General features: G+C 36.9%; 1 protein-coding gene across 1 annotated transcript; it reads right to left on the reverse strand.

The window, feature by feature from the left end:
- Positions 1-898: 898 nt before the first annotated feature.
- c12h22orf23 (chromosome 12 C22orf23 homolog) lies at positions 899-11,667 on the reverse strand. Its single transcript, XM_067459382.1, has 7 exons — positions 11,407-11,667; positions 11,246-11,324; positions 11,083-11,145; positions 10,823-10,993; positions 3,966-4,094; positions 3,650-3,750; positions 899-3,152 (listed from the first exon to the last, which is right to left on the reverse strand). Exons 2-7 carry the CDS (start codon positions 11,316-11,318, stop codon positions 3,021-3,023), a joined length of 669 nt encoding a protein of 222 aa, XP_067315483.1. The 5' UTR covers positions 11,319-11,324; positions 11,407-11,667; the 3' UTR covers positions 899-3,020.
- Positions 11,668-17,559: the final 5,892 nt, after the last annotated feature.

A 17,559-nucleotide genomic window follows, 5' to 3' on the forward strand; every position in this document is an offset into this window, starting at 1 on the left:
GCAACATTTTTTCCAGTCTTCAACTGTCCAATTTTGGTGAGCTTGTGCAAATTGTAGCCTCTTTTTCTTTTAGTAGTGGAGATGAGTAGTACCCGATGGGGTTTTCTGATGTTGTAGCCCATCTGCCTCAGAGTTGTGCATATTGTGGCTTCACAAATGCTTTGTTACATACCTTAGTTGTAACGAGTGGTTATTTCAGTCAAAGTTGCTCTTCTATCAGCTTGAATCCGTCGGCCCGTTCTCCTCTGACCTCTAACATCAACAAGGCATTTTTACCCACAGGACTGCCACATAATTGATGTTTTTCCCTTTTCACACCATTCGTTGTAAACCCTAGAAATGGTTGTGCGTGAAAATCTCATTAACTGAGCAGATTGTGAAATACTCAGACCGGCCCGTCTGGCACCAACAACCATGCCACTCTCAAAATTGCTTAAAGCAACTTTCTTTCCCATTCTTTGGAGTTCAGGAGATTGTCTTGAGCAGGACCACACCCCTAAATGCATTGGAGCAACTGTCATGTGATTGGTTGATTAGATAATTCCATTAATGAGAAATTGAACAGGTGTTCCTAATAATCCTTTAGGTTAGTGTGTGTATATATATATATATAATTTGCATATAGGTACTGCAACTTGCATTTTTGTCCACAATGAAGAGTCAAAAAAAAAAAAAAAAAAAACTATTTGTAGTTGTGAAACTTTTTAAGCCCCATCCAGCTCTTTCATCAATAATTATAGAAGTGTTGCTGAGATGAATACAGAAATGTAATTCATAATTTTGTGGTTTATAGGTACTGGGGAAAATTATATTATGATTTTGTGAGTAACAGGGATTCAGAATGGCGAATATAAAACGGCGATTATAAAAATGGCGTTTTTTTTTTTTTTTTTTTTTTATCTGCCTGGGTTGCACCAGCTGTGCCAAAAAAAAAAAAGCCTAGTTGTAAATAGGCACTGAATTACAATTTGCACAGTATTAAATATTTGAGCATTGCACCATTTAATGTAACTGTACATATGTTTGTAATCTTTTTTACACAAAAAATTTAGGAAAGCCTCTGACTAGGAGTAACAAAATAGCTAGATTCAATAAATTTGTGCTTTATCAGACAGAATTCAATCATTTCTACTTATCATTGTTAATGTTTACATTTGTTTACTTTTTTTTATTTTATTTTTTTTCTAAGAAAGAACATTGTGAATAAATTACTTGGAGTTCTCCAACATGAACCTGATCTAAACAGCACACCTCTCAGTGTATTGCTGTGTGCCAAAAAAATGTTAATTGTTGTTTTTTTAAAACTTTTTTAGCATTAGGATTTATTTATTACTTCTTAATTTGTTATTAGTATTTACAATGTTATTTATAATATTATTTACTTTAAAAATAAAAATGTTAATGTTAAATGTTGAAACTTAAAAATGTTATTTTGTGATTAAACATCGTATTTTAACGGAAACAACTTTAATGTTAGTTACACGAGACAAAAGAAGTTGAAATCAACTTAAGAATGATAAACTGAAATTCACTATTGGAACATTAAAGGTAATTGCCATATTATGTGACTATGCGTTACTTGTCTAGTAGTTAAACATGCTGGTGCAACCCTACCCCTAACAACATGTTTATGTATTACATAAATATGTTTTATGCAATTATTTTTAGTAGTATGATTAAAACTCATAGACTGACTGGCTTAAAAAGTATTTTGTGGGACAGCCTTTAGATTTGATTACAGCCTGAATTTGTTATACATTGCTTCAACAACCTTATGCAATATCACAACATTTATTTCCGTCATTATTTTTTTTGGCTGAAATTGTGTATTGACAGGAAAAACACTCTATACACTTTTTACTCAAGCACATCCCAAAGATTTTCAATGCGGTTCAGGTCAGGACTCTGTGGTGACCAATTAATTTATGAAAATGATTCCTCATGCTTCCTGAACTACTCTTTCACAGTTTGAACCTGATAATTCTTGCCATTGTCATCCTAGAATATGGCCATGGGATACATGTTCGGACATTGTTGTTTAAGAAATGAAAGGCTACACTGCATCAGTTAAGAGTTAAAAGATTTGTTACCAAACATATAACATGCCTGAAATATACTGATCACTGCAATAATGATCCAATTCTAGATGTTTTTGGTCAACCAGTGTATTTAATGATTCATAATATATATTTTCTTTAGTTAAAAAAAAGATTAATATTGAAAAAAATATTTCAATTGTTGTTAAAAGATATTATAACACTAAATGTAATGGTATTTACTGACAGAATATTACTTCATAGCAAAAATTTAGAAACTGATGTGGTTTGAATTTCAGTGCAAATTTTAGGTTAACGTACTGTACCTACCTAAAGTGTAAGAAATGTTCAAACTTGTGTATTAACCTCATGATCCTCTGAAATGTCATTAAGCTTGATACAGAGAGACCAGACAGCTGTGCACCCAGACACGTCGGCGACAGATAAATGTTAAAATGACTTTTAATGAAAGAAGACTGTAACTCACACAAACGGTAACTGTAGGAAAGTTTTTAATGTTATACAATAATAGATGTTCCTCATTCTTTAAAGACCTGACAAGAAGAGATTATGCAATATTTTGGTTTAGTTAAATGTTACAATTTTCACTATAGAATATCATATGTTGAGTGTTGGGCCTTAATCTCTGTAAACCCAAGCAGGTGTGTATTTCTGAAGGAGTGCCTTTGATCTGTTTAATTTATGTACGTGTTCTCTTATTTGTGTCTTTGAATATTTTGTTGTCATTTCAGTTTGTGTATCATTGCAAGTATTTGGGTGTTTATTTGTATTTATCAGATTTCAGTATTGTGTTTGTTTGGTCAGTGTGTGTGTGCCTGACCAACTCTAAGGGCTTTTTGTTGTCTCTAAAACAGTCAGTGCTTTTAGGATGGAGGACATCAAAAATAAAATGACTTCATGAAACCAAAACCTTCCAAAGTTTTGTGATTTAATAAAGGTTTTGATGCTCATACTTGTGTAACACTAAACACTTATATCACCTTCTCTTTCTCCATCTCTCTCTTTGCTTTGTAGTTCCTCTTTTCCATTTAACTTGAGGGTCCTTGAGAGTTCTTTACTGCGTGTCCTGTCAATCTCTTCAAGTTCACAGATTTTCTGGTAGAAAATATCATACAATTAACAGCAGGTCTCACTGCATCCACCAGACAGTTTAGAACAAAGCAGCTTAAGACTAAGAAACGGCTAATAACGAACATAAACCAAGGCTGTAACCATGTCTTAGACATTGGGGGGAAAGTATTTTTATTTTTTATTTGTGTGTGTACAGTATGGGGGTTGATATTAGTCTTATTTGTTTATTTAAAGGAATTCCATTTTTAAAGGATTAAAAGGGATTGAAGAAAAAGAGGGGGGGGGGGGGGGGTGTCTATGGTGGTTATAGCCCTGTATTAAACTATGAAGATACATACACATTTTTATAAATAAAAAAACAGGAAATTTCACTGTGGTACCATAAAACATTCATAAATAACTTCCTAATTTCTCATGTTTTTAGACTGAAACTCTAGGTGGAGTTGCATTTAAAAACTGCTGATGGCTGGTGATGGTTGCATGAAAGTATTGGCTGTGAGCTTATTTGTTTGTATCTTCACCTGGGAAATCTCTGTGTTAATGAGGTGCTGGTATTGGTGACCTTTTCCCAATGCTATCATCTCCTCTAAAAACTGCCTCCTGTCCTCGATCTCATCCAGAACTGTTGGTAGGAAATTTCATTTAATTATAGTTTTCATGTTAATGCGTACTACCAAGCTCCTTGTCAAGATCATTTAATTGTCTCTGTAAACATGACTCCATGTTTCTCTAAATTATGAGTAATAAACTAGAATTTAAAAAAAGTAATTAAATAAATAGTAAAAAAAATACAATCAGATCATTTGGATGAGAAATTAAGAGCAACTGTTGTCTCACCTTCTTGGAATCTGTCTATCTGTTGCTCTTTTCTTTCTGTGGAGTTTCTTTGGGAGTGAGTTGGCCCAGCATCTTTTTGACCAGTAGAAAGAACATTTTGTAGCTTTCTTTTCTCTTTCTCTAAATCCCCTAGAAAGAGAGCAGAATCAGCAGAGGAGGAAGGAAATATCTATCGCTACACTAGTAAATCTGCAACAAACACAGGTTGGATGTTACATGTAGGCTGAAATATGAACTGTATAGACATTAAAGTACACTTAATAGCTCACACTGATAATGACCATGGATACTGTATTACAAAAACAAAGACTATCAATATAGTTCTTAATTATATAGGGGTGAATATGGGTAATGTGGGACATTAAAAAGCATCAAACTTTAATAATTTAGTAATTTAATTGTTTTGGACTCATTTGCAGAGCTCAGTTTCTAATCATAGACAATAATAAGAACAATGGCTAAATAAAATCAATGAACCACTCAGCTAGTATTGTAAGCATAGACATGCTTAAGAATCCTGCATACTACAAAAGCTTCAAAAGAGATCAAAACAGGTATTTGCTGTTCATTTGTTATTTATTTATTTGAAATCTGTTGCATTTGCCTTTTTATGTCAACCCGATGAAGGCGAATGCCTTGAGAATTTGTTTCTGTCCCACTTTACCAGAAGCATACTGGTGATTTCTTTATTAACTTACACTAATCAGACAACATTATGAACACCGTCCTAATGCTGTGTTGGTCCCGCTTTTGCTGCCAAAACTGCCCTGACCTGTCAAGGCATGGACTCCACTAGACCCCTGAAGGTGTGCTGTGGTATCTGGCATCAAGATGTTTGCAGCAGATACTTTAAAGGGATAGTTTGCTACGTGTAGACAAATACAATCAGAGTTATATTCAAAAAATATCCTGGCTAATCCAAGCTTTATAATGGCAGTGAATGGCACCCAAAATTTGAAGCCCAAAAAAGGGTATCCATCCATTATAACAATAATTCACACGGCTCCCGGGGGTTACAAAGAACGTGAAACATCTCTCACAGTTCAACCTACACCTAGGATTGCTTGAGGGTGAGGAAATCATGGGAAATCATTTTTGGGTGAACTATCCCTTTAAAGGGGTACTTCAGTGCTGGGAAGATGAATCTGTATTTAAACTGGGTCATCAATGTAGTAGAAATGTGAAATTATTTTTGAATTTGGTGCCTTCTAGACTGAGAAAAGACAGAAAATGTATTTTTGTCTCATGGGGATGAAAGACTACAATTCCCAGAATGCTTCACGGCCCTGTGAGGCCATTCACAAAGCCACCTACGGGATTACTGTGACTGAGTTGGAGAAGCCACTACAATTAAAAACTAAACGTGTCTGTTCAATATAATGAGTGAGTCACCGCGCGAGTATCACACCACTGAGCACTAACTGCAGGATTGAGCTAAATGAGCTGAATGAGCTCTCATGATGAGAGCTGAGGTAATCGCGACTACACTCGCAGCAAACATTCACAACGCGAGTTCAGTATGGCTTCAGTCAAAGTCAAAGCTCCCAAACCTACCTGAATCTAATGTTCAGTTCATGCCTTTGCAAGCTTAACTTTTATAGAAATTATTTGATAAGTTAAACGACTTACATTGCTCACCATAGCTCCATTTAAATGAGTGCCTGTAGCTGAGCTGAGCTGTGAGTGTGATCTCCCATCCCCTATGCGCGGGTTCAAAACGTGGAAATGGCTCCCTCTGCTGGCTGTAGTCTTTAGCCTTTGGCCAAACATTCCTCCTATGATGCAAATATCGTCAATTTGCGTCATAGGAGGAATTTTTCCAGAAATAAAATGCATAAATCTCTTGTCTCAGGGGGATATGAGGGGGGAAAGCACAATCATTTGAATATACTCCAGGGTTTCTACTGATACAAAGCCATATGCTAATCGCTGAAGTAACCCTTTAAGTTCTGTAAGGCCCCATTTACACTGCATGGTTCAAGTGACCCAATTCCGATTTTTTCCTCTCATGTGGCTCAGATCGGATATGACATGTAAACGTGCAAGCAGGAAAAAAACGCATGAATTCTGATATCCTCAGATCGGATTCAGGCCTCACTCATATGTGGTAATAAATCCGATATGATTCAGATGCGTGCATTAGCGTCTGCCATGTAAGCGGTCAAATCGGATATCCCCCAGTAAATGCGAGTCGTACGTCATTGAAAAAAGGACGGAGGCGAATGACGTCAACTCAGGTGGACACAAACTGCGATCAAGGGCCAGTGTTGCCAAGTCCGCGGTTTTCATGCAGAATTTGGCTACTTTAACAGTTTTGAGTTGCAATTGGACGGGTTCTGTTGTGAAAACCTGGCAACCCTGTCAAGGGCTCTCCTCTTGTTCTCCGCCTTAAGAGAGAAATGTTTTGCAGACCTTTAAAGATGTGTGGAACAGTGCAGACAGCAAAACATTGTACAATCATTTTGTCTGCGTCCATTGAATATCGCGCTGTTTTATTTCCTTTCACTGGTTAAGAACGTCTTGGGCTGTTTTGCCAGTGTACAGTGTAAATGCAAATATCGGATACGGGTCGCTTTTGAAAAGATGATGTAAGCGGGTCGTCAAAAAAATCGGATATAGTCACCAAATCGTGAATTGTGCATCAAGACCTGCAGTGTAAATGCAGCCTAAGTTGCGAGGTGGGGCCTCCGTTTGCTGTCCCGTAGATGATTGATTGGATTGAGATCTGGGGAATTTGGAGACCAATTCAACACCTCAAACTCATTGCTGTGATCCTCAAACCATTCAATTTTTGCTTTGTGGCATGGCACATTATCCTGCTGTAAGAGGCCACAGCCTGTTTGTTACACAACAAACTGTGTTTTCTGACACCTTTCTGTCAGAACCAGCATAAATAATTTCCTAAGCAAATAGAGCTAACAGTAGCTCGTCTTTTTGATCAGACCACACAGGCCAGCCTTCACTCCCCCAGAATCCCAACGTTTATCAAAGAGCCCTTGACCCTGTCACCGTTTCACCACTCCTTCCTTGCCTTGACCACTTTTGATGGGAATGCCCCACAAGAGCTGCAGTTTTGGAGATGTCTAGCCATTACAATTTGACCCTTGTCAAACTTGTTCAAATCCATACACTTGCCAATTTTTCCTGCTTCTAACACATCAACTATGAGGACAAAGGCTGCGTCTGAAACCTGGAAAATGCTGCCTTCGGAGGACACATTTAAAGGTAGGAAGGCATCAAGGCACTTACGAATCTAATGTTAGTTTCACTTTCTGTCTTTTGATATGACTTCTGAGTTTTGAAGGTAGCATAAATGTATCCTCACTGATTTTGATATCCCACAATCCTGTGTGTTCCATTCTGTGACAGCTGATTTAGAAAAAAAGATGGCGTCCAAAAGTTGCATTTGCTGGTCAGTTTGTGTGTAAATGTACAGTCTTGTTCAAAATAATAGCAGTACAATGTGACTAACCAGAATAATCAAGGTTTTTCGTATATTTTTTTATGCAACGTGGCAAACAAGTTACCAGTAGGTTCAGTAGATTCTCAGAAAACAAATGAGACCCAGCATTCATGATATGCACGCTCTTAAGGCTGTGCAATTGGGCAATTAGTTGAATTAGTTGAAAGGGGTGTGTTCAAAAAAATAGCAGTGTGGCATTCAATCACTGAGGTCATCAATTTTGTGAAGAAACAGGTGTGAATCAGGTGGCCCCTATTTAAGGATGAAGCCAACACTTGTTGAACATGCATTTGAAAGCTGAGGAAAATGGGTCGTTCAAGACATTGTTCAGAAGAACAGCGTACTTTGATTAAAAAGTTGATTAGAGAGGGGAAAACCTATAAAGAGGTGCAAAAAATGATAGGCTGTTCAGCTAAAATGATCTCCAATGCCTTAAAATGGAGAGCAAAACCAGAGAGACGTGGAAGAAAACGGAAGACAACCATCAAAATGGATAGAAGAATAACCAGAATGGCAAAGGCTCAGCCAATGATCACCTCCAGGATGATCAAAGACAGTCTGGAGTTACCTGTAAGTACTGTGACAGTTAGAAGACGTCTGTGTGAAGCTAATCTATTTTCAAGAATCCCCCGCAAAGTCCCTCTGTTTAAAAAAAGGCATGTGCAGAAGAGGTTACAATTTGCCAAAGAACACATCAACTGGCCTAAAGAGAAATGGAGGAACATTTTGTGGACTGATGAGAGTAAAATTGTTCTTTTTGGGTCCAAGGGCCACAGGCAGTTTGTGAGACGACCCCCAAACTCTGAATTCAAGCCACAGTACACAGTGAAGACAGTGAAGCATGGAGGTGCAAGCATCATGATATGGGCATGTTTCTCCTACTATGGTGTTGGGCCTATTTATCGCATACCAGGGATCATGGATCAGTTTGCATATGTTAAAATACTTGAAGAGGTCATGTTGCCCTATGCTGAAGAGGACATGCCCTTGAAACGGTTGTTTCAACAAGACAATGACCCAAAACACACTAGTAAACGGGCAAAGTCTTGGTTCCAAACCAACAAAATTAATGTTATGGAGTGGCCAGCCCAATCTCCAGACCTTAATCCAATTGAGAACTTGTGGGGTGATATCAAAAATGCTGTTTCTGAAGCAAAACCAAGAAATGTGAATGAATTGTGGAATGTTGTTAAAGAATCATGGAGTGGAATAACAGCTGAGAGGTGCCACAAGTTGGTTGACTCCATGCCACACAGATGTCAAGCAGTTTTAAAAAACTGTGGTCATACAACTAAATATTAGTTTAGTGATTAACAGGATTGCTAAATCCCAGAAAAAAAAATGTTTGTACAAAATAGTTTTGAGTTTGTACAGTCAAAGGTAGACACTGCTATTTTTTTGAACACACCCCTTTCAACTAATTGCCCAATTGCACAGCCTTAAGAGCGTGCATATCATGAATGCTGGGTCTTGTTTGTTTTCTGACAATCTACTGAACCTACTGGTAACTTGTTTGCCACGTAGCAATAAAAAATATACTAAAAACCTTGATTATTCTGGTTAGTCACATTGTACTGCTATTATTTTGAACAAGACTGTATGTTTTTGACCAACATTTTCAACTTCTGATGTAATTTCTAGCGAGAAAATACTAATGTAGTAATTAAATATTTGCTTAGTTCTCACCAAAGCTCTCAGAAGTTTGGAAGTTTTGTTATGCTGCCTCAGAAGTATTTCTTGATGTGCTTTAATGCACAAACACTGACTTACAAGTCATTGTCTAAGCCAGCGAGGCAGCGAGTCAGCTGCCTAAGTTTTTGGATACAGCTAAAATGTTTACTTGCTGCCTAATATAACCCACCCACTAACAGTTGCTGTGATGAAGAGATAATGTTATTCAATTTACCTATCATAATGTCATTCATTGCCTCATCTGATATTGAAATAATAAGTGACAGTGAAGTTAAAGGGGGGGTGAAACACTCAGTTTCAGTCAATCTCATGTCAATCTTGAGTACCTATAGAGTAGTATTGCATCCTTCATATCTCCGAAAAGTCTTTAGTTTTATCATATTTATAAAAGAAATATGGGCTGTACCGAGTCTTTCCGGAAAAAAACGAGCGCCTGGAGGCGTATCGTGTGGGCGGAGCTAAAGAATGACGAATGTGCATAAAGCGGTGATGTCCTCAAGCGTGGAGAAACCCATCGCTATCTCAGCTAATACAGATAATGATCCACAATCAAATCTGAGGCTGAAATAAATTGAACAGGAGAAACGGCAACATCAGGATGTCCGTCTGTGTGGTATGTACTGTATTTAGGGGCCTTTGTGTGTCTTTACGCGCAGTTTATGAGGACATGATTCGGTTTATGGACTATTGTATGTGACTAGACCTTAGAGGTAGCAAGCAAAACGGTTTTGCACGTCAGAGTCAGACTAGTGTTATACAGAACAACAATGGAGTAACCGTTAGCGCATTTGAATGACGAAGCACGCGATCGTATCGTTTACTGATGTTTACTCATGCGACGGTAGCCAATAGCAGAGACATTTGAAGTTGATTTACTCACCGGCTGCTTCCAAAGCAGGACCGAACCTTTATCGCTGGGACCGCTCTGTCAAAAACACACTTCTTTGGTATGATTTGGTGAAGTCCTGTGACAGCAGTGACCGTGGAAATCCACTTTGCGACGCGACTGAAGCGATGCCTTGAAGCTTCCCGTCATTTCTGCGTTCAAATCGGTTCAAATGCAGCGCTGCCTTCCCGGAATGCTGTGCTGAAGCGTTGAAGTCGCTCGACGTCACCCATAGGAATAAAGTGGAGCGCGGCGCGTCATAAGTGTTCACGGACGACTGGATCTGCACCTGAGAGACTGTTTACGGCGTGCATTTCCTCTCTCTCCCTCTAGTCACGCGCGCGCACCCTACCGGGAGAAGAGCCTGTACAGCCCATACAAGGACCTTCCGATCTATTTAACGACAAGTAGACCCATACTCGAAAAAAACTCGCCGAAACTTGTGAGAAACCGGAAGGAGTATTTTTAACACAGAAATACTCCATCAAACGTCCAACATTAGTTTTTGAAACTTTGTCTATGTTTAGGATGGGAATCCAAGTCTTTAAAACAGCATTTCACCCCCCCTTTAAGTTCAAAGCAAATGTGTGTTTATATTATTGTAGAGCACAGTGCTGCACACATGCAATGAAATGCATTACAGAAGCTAATGAAGAAAATGGCAGCAGAAGAACAGGAACAGAACAAGGAACAGAAACAAGTTTAAGAAAAAGAAACAATAGGCTACATTTAATATCAATGGTTTGTGTGTGTGGAGAACATAAATCGGCTGAAAAAGAATAGAGTATAGGGAAATGCTTAATTTTTTGCACTCACGTGTTGCACTAGGTTGAAACTGTTCTCGTTTGTAATTATCTCCAGCACTACATCTTTCTGCACTGCGCTTCTGCTGGTGACCAATCAGTGAGGTCACTCTGGCGACTCTGGGCGCTGACTGCCCTTTTTTCTGCTCAAGTGGGGTAAAGGTTACAGGAAGAGCCCCACCATCTAATTAAAAAAATAATGGGCATAAAGTGTGCACTCCAGCTGTTTGGACAGTAGTTAGGATATCATATGATATTATAAAATGAACTCACTTTTCAGCTGATTATTGATCTGTCGCTGTTGAAATTCCGTTAGACGAGACTCTTGCATCATTACTAAAATAAAACAACAAATCACAGTCACAGATGGAGCCAATAAAGATAAAAACAAGATGATTGTTGTCATTCACACACACACACGCGCGTGCGCGCGCACATTGTATTAACTGTCGTGTCTCTGTTCTGTAGTTAGTGACTCTGGACTCCTTATATTTGGATCCGCTTGCCATTATTCCCTGCAAAACAAAAACACTTTACTTTCCTGTCATAGACTTAAAAAAGCTGGCATATTGCACGTCAAAGCAAAGGGTTACTCACGTCAGAAATGCAAAAGCAGCAAAGCGGTTCCTATGGTAACGCACGCGAAACATACAACCGGGGATAATACGGCAAAGCAAAAGAGACCGGTCTCACAAAGAAAGCTGAACAGTGTTTTAGAGTGTTCAGTGATGCTTTCGAGATAGTAAATCCAAATTTAGATCTAGTTCAAGGTTTTGCAAAGCTCCCAATCCTCCCATAAACTCAGGTGGTTTCGATCCTGGCTGAGTTGTTCAAGTATGACGTTTCCAGAGTCGCGTGAAGCATGCAAGCAGCATATCAATGGACCTTATTCACAGCGGCGCCATGACAGGTTTGAAAGCGATGATGCGAGGAACACACTAATGTGTAAATAGTATATTTTCTTGTTTATTTATTTTTCTTCATTGTAAACATATGTTCCCTTCTTATTCTCATATAATTGAGAATGACTCCTAAAGTCCAAATTGAATCTTGAATTTGAATTTATTTCAAAAACAGGATGTAGAATTACAATTCTAATTTAAATTAAAAGAAGTAGAATGTTTAAATTCAAGAAAATTTCAAAGAAATGCATATACATGTCCATCTTGCCATAGCAGCTTCCTCTGCACCTGTTGAGAGAATCTTTAGTGTTGCAGGTAAGATCTTCAGAGCAGAACGCTGACTCAATGATAAAACATTTGAGGAGTGATTGAGAATTACATACATCAGTGTTGCTCACTGAGTTTTGCATTGGATTTAATAATAACTGCATTTACTAAAACTTTGTGTTATTTTGTTACTTTGTAATTAATATCAAACAAATCTAATTAAACATTGAGGGGTTAATTTGTTTAAATTGATCATTAGCTATATTTTAGAACAAAATGTATGCAGGGTTGAGGAGTGACACTGTAAAAAAAAATAATCATGGGTCTTGTAATTCACACACACACACACACACACACACACACACACACACACACACACACACACACACACACACACACACACACACACACACACACACACACACACACACACACACACACACACACACACACACACACACACACACACACACACACACACACACACACACACACACACACACACACACACACACACACACACACACACACACACACACACATTAAGGTGATAATTAAAAATAGTGTGTCATTTTTCTTAAGAAAATTGTGGTTCAGTGTTGTATAGAAATAAAACCAAGAGACACACTTTCCTAATTTTTTTTAAGGAAATATAAGCAATTTTGAGGCTTGAACTGAGGAACTGATTAAGATGATAAAATTAAGGAAAGTAAGATTACCTGTTTATTTATGCAGTACACCATTGTTATTTCCCAGCATGCTTTGCATATGGCTGGAAATGGAGATTAATATTGAAGTGTTGTTTCATGTGTTTTTGAGTGAAGGGAAACATCTGTTAATGTATAATGTTCCTTTATGTTTGACATTTGAAAGAATTTCTGTTATGTTGAAGTTTTGCTTATTGTTAGGTTGTGATGTGAATAACTTATTATTATGATGAAGAATGTTGCTTTGTTCAATGAGCAATAACTTTGCTAATGCTAGTTCAAAAACATGTTTGTTTCTACTTGTGCCAGCATCAAACAGGTCATTTTCATTTACTGTTATATTAACTTAAATTAAAAAGCACATTCTACTAATAAGATTTAATTCATTATACTGAAATAGTATGTGTAATGTTACCACCATTTAAAAAAAAAAAATAGATACTGTGTAATATTGATGCGTGTAATTAAATTGTGTTTTTAAATTACAAAATGAATGTAACTGTTGTATTACTACACTGTAAAAAATTATTTAGACAAAAAGTTACCTGGTTGCCTTAAAATTTTGAGTTCATTGAAATTAAAATTTTGAGTTAATACAATGAACATTTTTTGAGATTCGACAACCTTTATTAAAATATTATTAAAAGATTTTGTAAGCATATTGTGTGTTTTATTTGTGATGACTTAGTGAAGCATGCCCAAAAACTTGCTATTTTCATGATTTATCACATTTTTATATGGTTCAGATACAATAATATTTTGAGTTTCTATTTATTAAACAAATTTCCTTTATTGTATCAACTCAGTTTTTTTAATTCAATAAACTCAAAATTTTAAGGCAACCAGGTTACTTACTTTTTAAAGTTAAACCAATAAAAATCAACAAAAAATGTTTAGAGTGCAAGGTAAAATGTGTAATTCAATTAGTTACTATAAAAGGAAATTGCTTTGCACTGATAAAGTAATCCAAACCACATTATAATGGGTAACTTATAACAGTAAGCAATTACATTTCCAAAGTAACCTTAAAACTGAATGTATGTGAGATTCAACACATTCCTTCTGTTGTGTGACTGTTGAATTTCTATGAATTGTCATGAATTTAATTATACTTCCTGTATAATTGTCCTCCAATTCCAATTAAACTTCCTGTGGGGCAGAGTCAATTCAATTCAAATTCCAATTCATGAATTGAATGGAGGACAATTCTGAAATTTGCACAAACCTGATGTTGATTTAACTTATTGATTATATATATATATATATATATATATATATATATATATATATATATATATATATATATATATATATATATATATATATATAATAAAGCCAAGCTATATATATAATAAAGCCAAGTCACCTTTATTTAGCGCTTTTTACAGTGCTGATTGTTTCAAAGCAGCTTCACAGTGTTCACTGGAAAATATTGCAACAGAATTTGATTCAGTTGTTCATCCATTTAGGTGACAGTGGTGATGTCATACAGCCAATTTCAATTATCATATATTGTTAATGTGGGCAGATCAGTAATATAGTTCAAATTTAAGTGTCCCCAAATGAGCATGCCAAAAGCCAAAGGAAACGGTGGCAAGGAACCAAAACTCCTTCAGGGGCCAGAATGGAGGGGGGAAAAAAACCCCGTAGGAGTCTTGTTCTGCTATTGGTTAGCAACTTGTCAGTTCTAAGTGAAGAATAGGAATAAAATTAAGAGCTGAAATAAAAATGTATTTTTTAAAATTAGGAGTCATTCCCTGGTTTTAACATTTAAAATTAGTTGGTGCTACTTTAGAGCATTGAAGATGAGTGTTTCAACTGTACCTAGCATGGGTCCAGTCTGTACTAATGGGCCAAATCAGGTGTGTTAGATGAGGGAGACAGTGATGTCCCCAGGACAGGTTTGAGAAGCACTGCACTAGTAGGCAAAAATAAATGGCTGCTTTTTTTGTTTTTAACTGTACTATCATAGCCATGGAAGCCATCCCTGACTGTTGTCTCCTGATCCCTAGTGGTCTTGAGCCCTACTGTGGTAGGCCTACCCTGGTCTGCTGGCTTCGCCATATACTCCAGCTCAGTTGGCGCTACCATGGTGGTTCTCTTGCTCCAACTTTGTCCCTTGTTTTGCCTTGGTTCCATGCTCAGCTGGCAGTCCTATGGTTTCCAGGTCAACTTCCACCTTGCAGGCCTGACCACAGACCTTTATTACGTTACATTTTCCTTTGCTCTTCGCAGACACCTCCCACCAGTAACATTTTGTTTCTTGTTTTTGTGGTTTGTGGCTTCGGGAGCAGCCCCTTAATTGGGAGGGCTTTGCAATGATCGCTTATGTTTGCACCTGTGTTATCTTATATACGAGTCTTTATTACCATCTGTAAGTCTTATTACCCTGTGTATCAACCTTTTTGTTGAATGCAGAAGCTATTTTCGGTGAATGTTTGAGACTTCTGATTCATTAGCTAGGTAAATAAATAGAAGAATAACAACGTGCAGTGAAGTGAACGGTAAAACTATTTGCGCTACACAACATAATTACGACTTATCATATGAAAAGAAATACCAGTTTGCAATATCAAAGCTGCACTGTAAAAAAATTAAGGTCTCCAATTGAACATTTTCTAGTGACTGATCACATCTAAATTTTCCAATGGGCCAAAAGGATTTTTTGTTAATTAAATTGCATCAATTCACAGAAATTCAATTTGGCTCAATTGAAAAATTTAGATGTGATCAGTCACTAGACAATTTTCAATTGGAGACATTAATTATTTTTTTAAAGTGTGTTTTGTACAGCTAAAAATAACTGGAAGCAGTTATTTTAGGTAACACTCAGGTTAAAAAAGGTTGTTATAACAGTAGCAATTCCTCTGTTCTTGGTGAGTCTTTTTGGAGCTTACCCGTTGGTTTGCTCAGCTCTGTTCCTTGTGTTGTATATACTTTTCTTATTTTATGATTATTAAAACTATCATCTACATATGGATCCTGTTATCCCTGGTTTCAAAATTCATCTTATGTAACACATTACAATAATATAAACATTTTTGACAAATTCTTGAGTGTGAGCGAGGCAGAATCATTTATGCCTTGTGAACTTACTAGACCAGTGTTTTTTAATACTGGTCCTGGAGACCCTCTGCTCTATGGCCTCAGTAATCCTTTTTGTGAAGAAAAAGTACATACTTTTGAGTGTGTAGCAGAAGATCAAGCTTTGAGGGACTATTACATAATTGCATCTTTAACAGACTCTATCACAAGCTTCAAAGGCCTTCAAAGTCTGCATTCAAAGGCCGAATGATTCACAGCAGCAAGACGAAAGCTGTTTCTGCTTACTCTGATATCTAACACAATTGTTTAAAAAAAAAAACACTTTAAAGCTGTTCAAATGTTGACAACTAATCAAGATGTGAATTTAATGATTTTAATTTTACTATCCCATGAGGCCACAGGGGAGGATTTATGAATGGCAGTGAAGCGACACTGACACTACAGGCCACTAGATGATGACAACATAGTGAATGTAGTATGTACAATAGATTGCATTCATACTACACACATTCATATTTAACAGAGTGTACTTTTTTTAGCGGTTGTGAAGTAATAATTCAAAACAAACCTACTCGAGAGTATGGTTAAAATGTCATTGGTCACACTTCATTGTGTATTTGTATCATTGATGTTCTGATAACACCCATTTCTGACTAGCAATAGCAATTAGTAAACCATGACTCATGAATAAATTTCAATAGGCTTATGTCCTAATCCAACTTCCTGTTTCAATAATGAAATACATGAACACTGTTTGTAACAGGACTTAGTTTAGACTTGTATGAAATTGCCCTGTTATGTTTCCCAGGAGGAATTTAATTAATCATACTGATTATTATTTTTTAATTGAAGGCAAAATATGTAATTTTCGCCGCTAGAGGCTGCTTATTCAAAACAAAGACGTAGCTCAATGATGGGGGTTGTTTTTACCTCTAACCCTTGGAAAAGAATGTGGGACTCGGGCAGAAATTAAATGAATGGAATGATTTACTAAAAAGATTTACTAACGTTACAGTAGTATGAACGAGGGTGGGGCTGAAAGCCATTAGAGTGGAACAAGGCCACTGGAACGATTGATAATGAAAGACAAATGCGACACATGGCTCGAGAGCAGTGGTTTTAATATGCCCCAAACGGCCGTTTCTGCTTCTTCCGCTTATGATTATGTGGGGTAAACCAGCGCTGTTTTTTCATATTACATACATTTGAGTGTGTTGAAAGTTCTGTTATAATGTTATATCCATTCACTTGGTGGCTATTATGAGACAACTGGATACTGCAATAAGCTAGATCAATATTAAACATGGTAAAACATGGTAGTCGTGGTAAATCAAGAAAATGAGATTTAAACAACAAGACTAACTGTGCCGAGCTGATAACAATGATTTGTTTTCTGTTAATGAATGTATGCAATCAGTTGCTCACCTGCCTAATAATACATAATATAATAAAGCATCTTTGGTGTTTCCATGGTTTCTACAAAATAAAACCGGAAATTGAGGGTAACGTGGGTATGATGTCATTGATTGGCATTCTTGGAAACATTTGGGATAATGGAAGTACACAAGTCAACAAAATATATAACATTGTTCTAGTTGTTTCTGGATATTTTAATCCAAACATATTACATATCGTGCCTCAATTTTCACAAGGAACTACACATTTGTCTACTACTTACATCTGATTTCAATTTTCTACCACTGCCACTAATGGGAAATCAAACCTTTGAAATTTATGTCTAGCAAGCTGCTATTTAGTTATGCAAGAGCTAAAAGCAATGGTGCATAGACCACTTCAGTGGTTGTTACACAACCATTTGCATTGATATT

The sequence above is a fragment of the Pseudorasbora parva genome, chromosome 12, assembly GCF_024679245.1.
Source record: "Pseudorasbora parva isolate DD20220531a chromosome 12, ASM2467924v1, whole genome shotgun sequence".
In the NCBI taxonomy this organism is placed as follows: domain Eukaryota; kingdom Metazoa; phylum Chordata; class Actinopteri; order Cypriniformes; family Gobionidae; genus Pseudorasbora; species Pseudorasbora parva.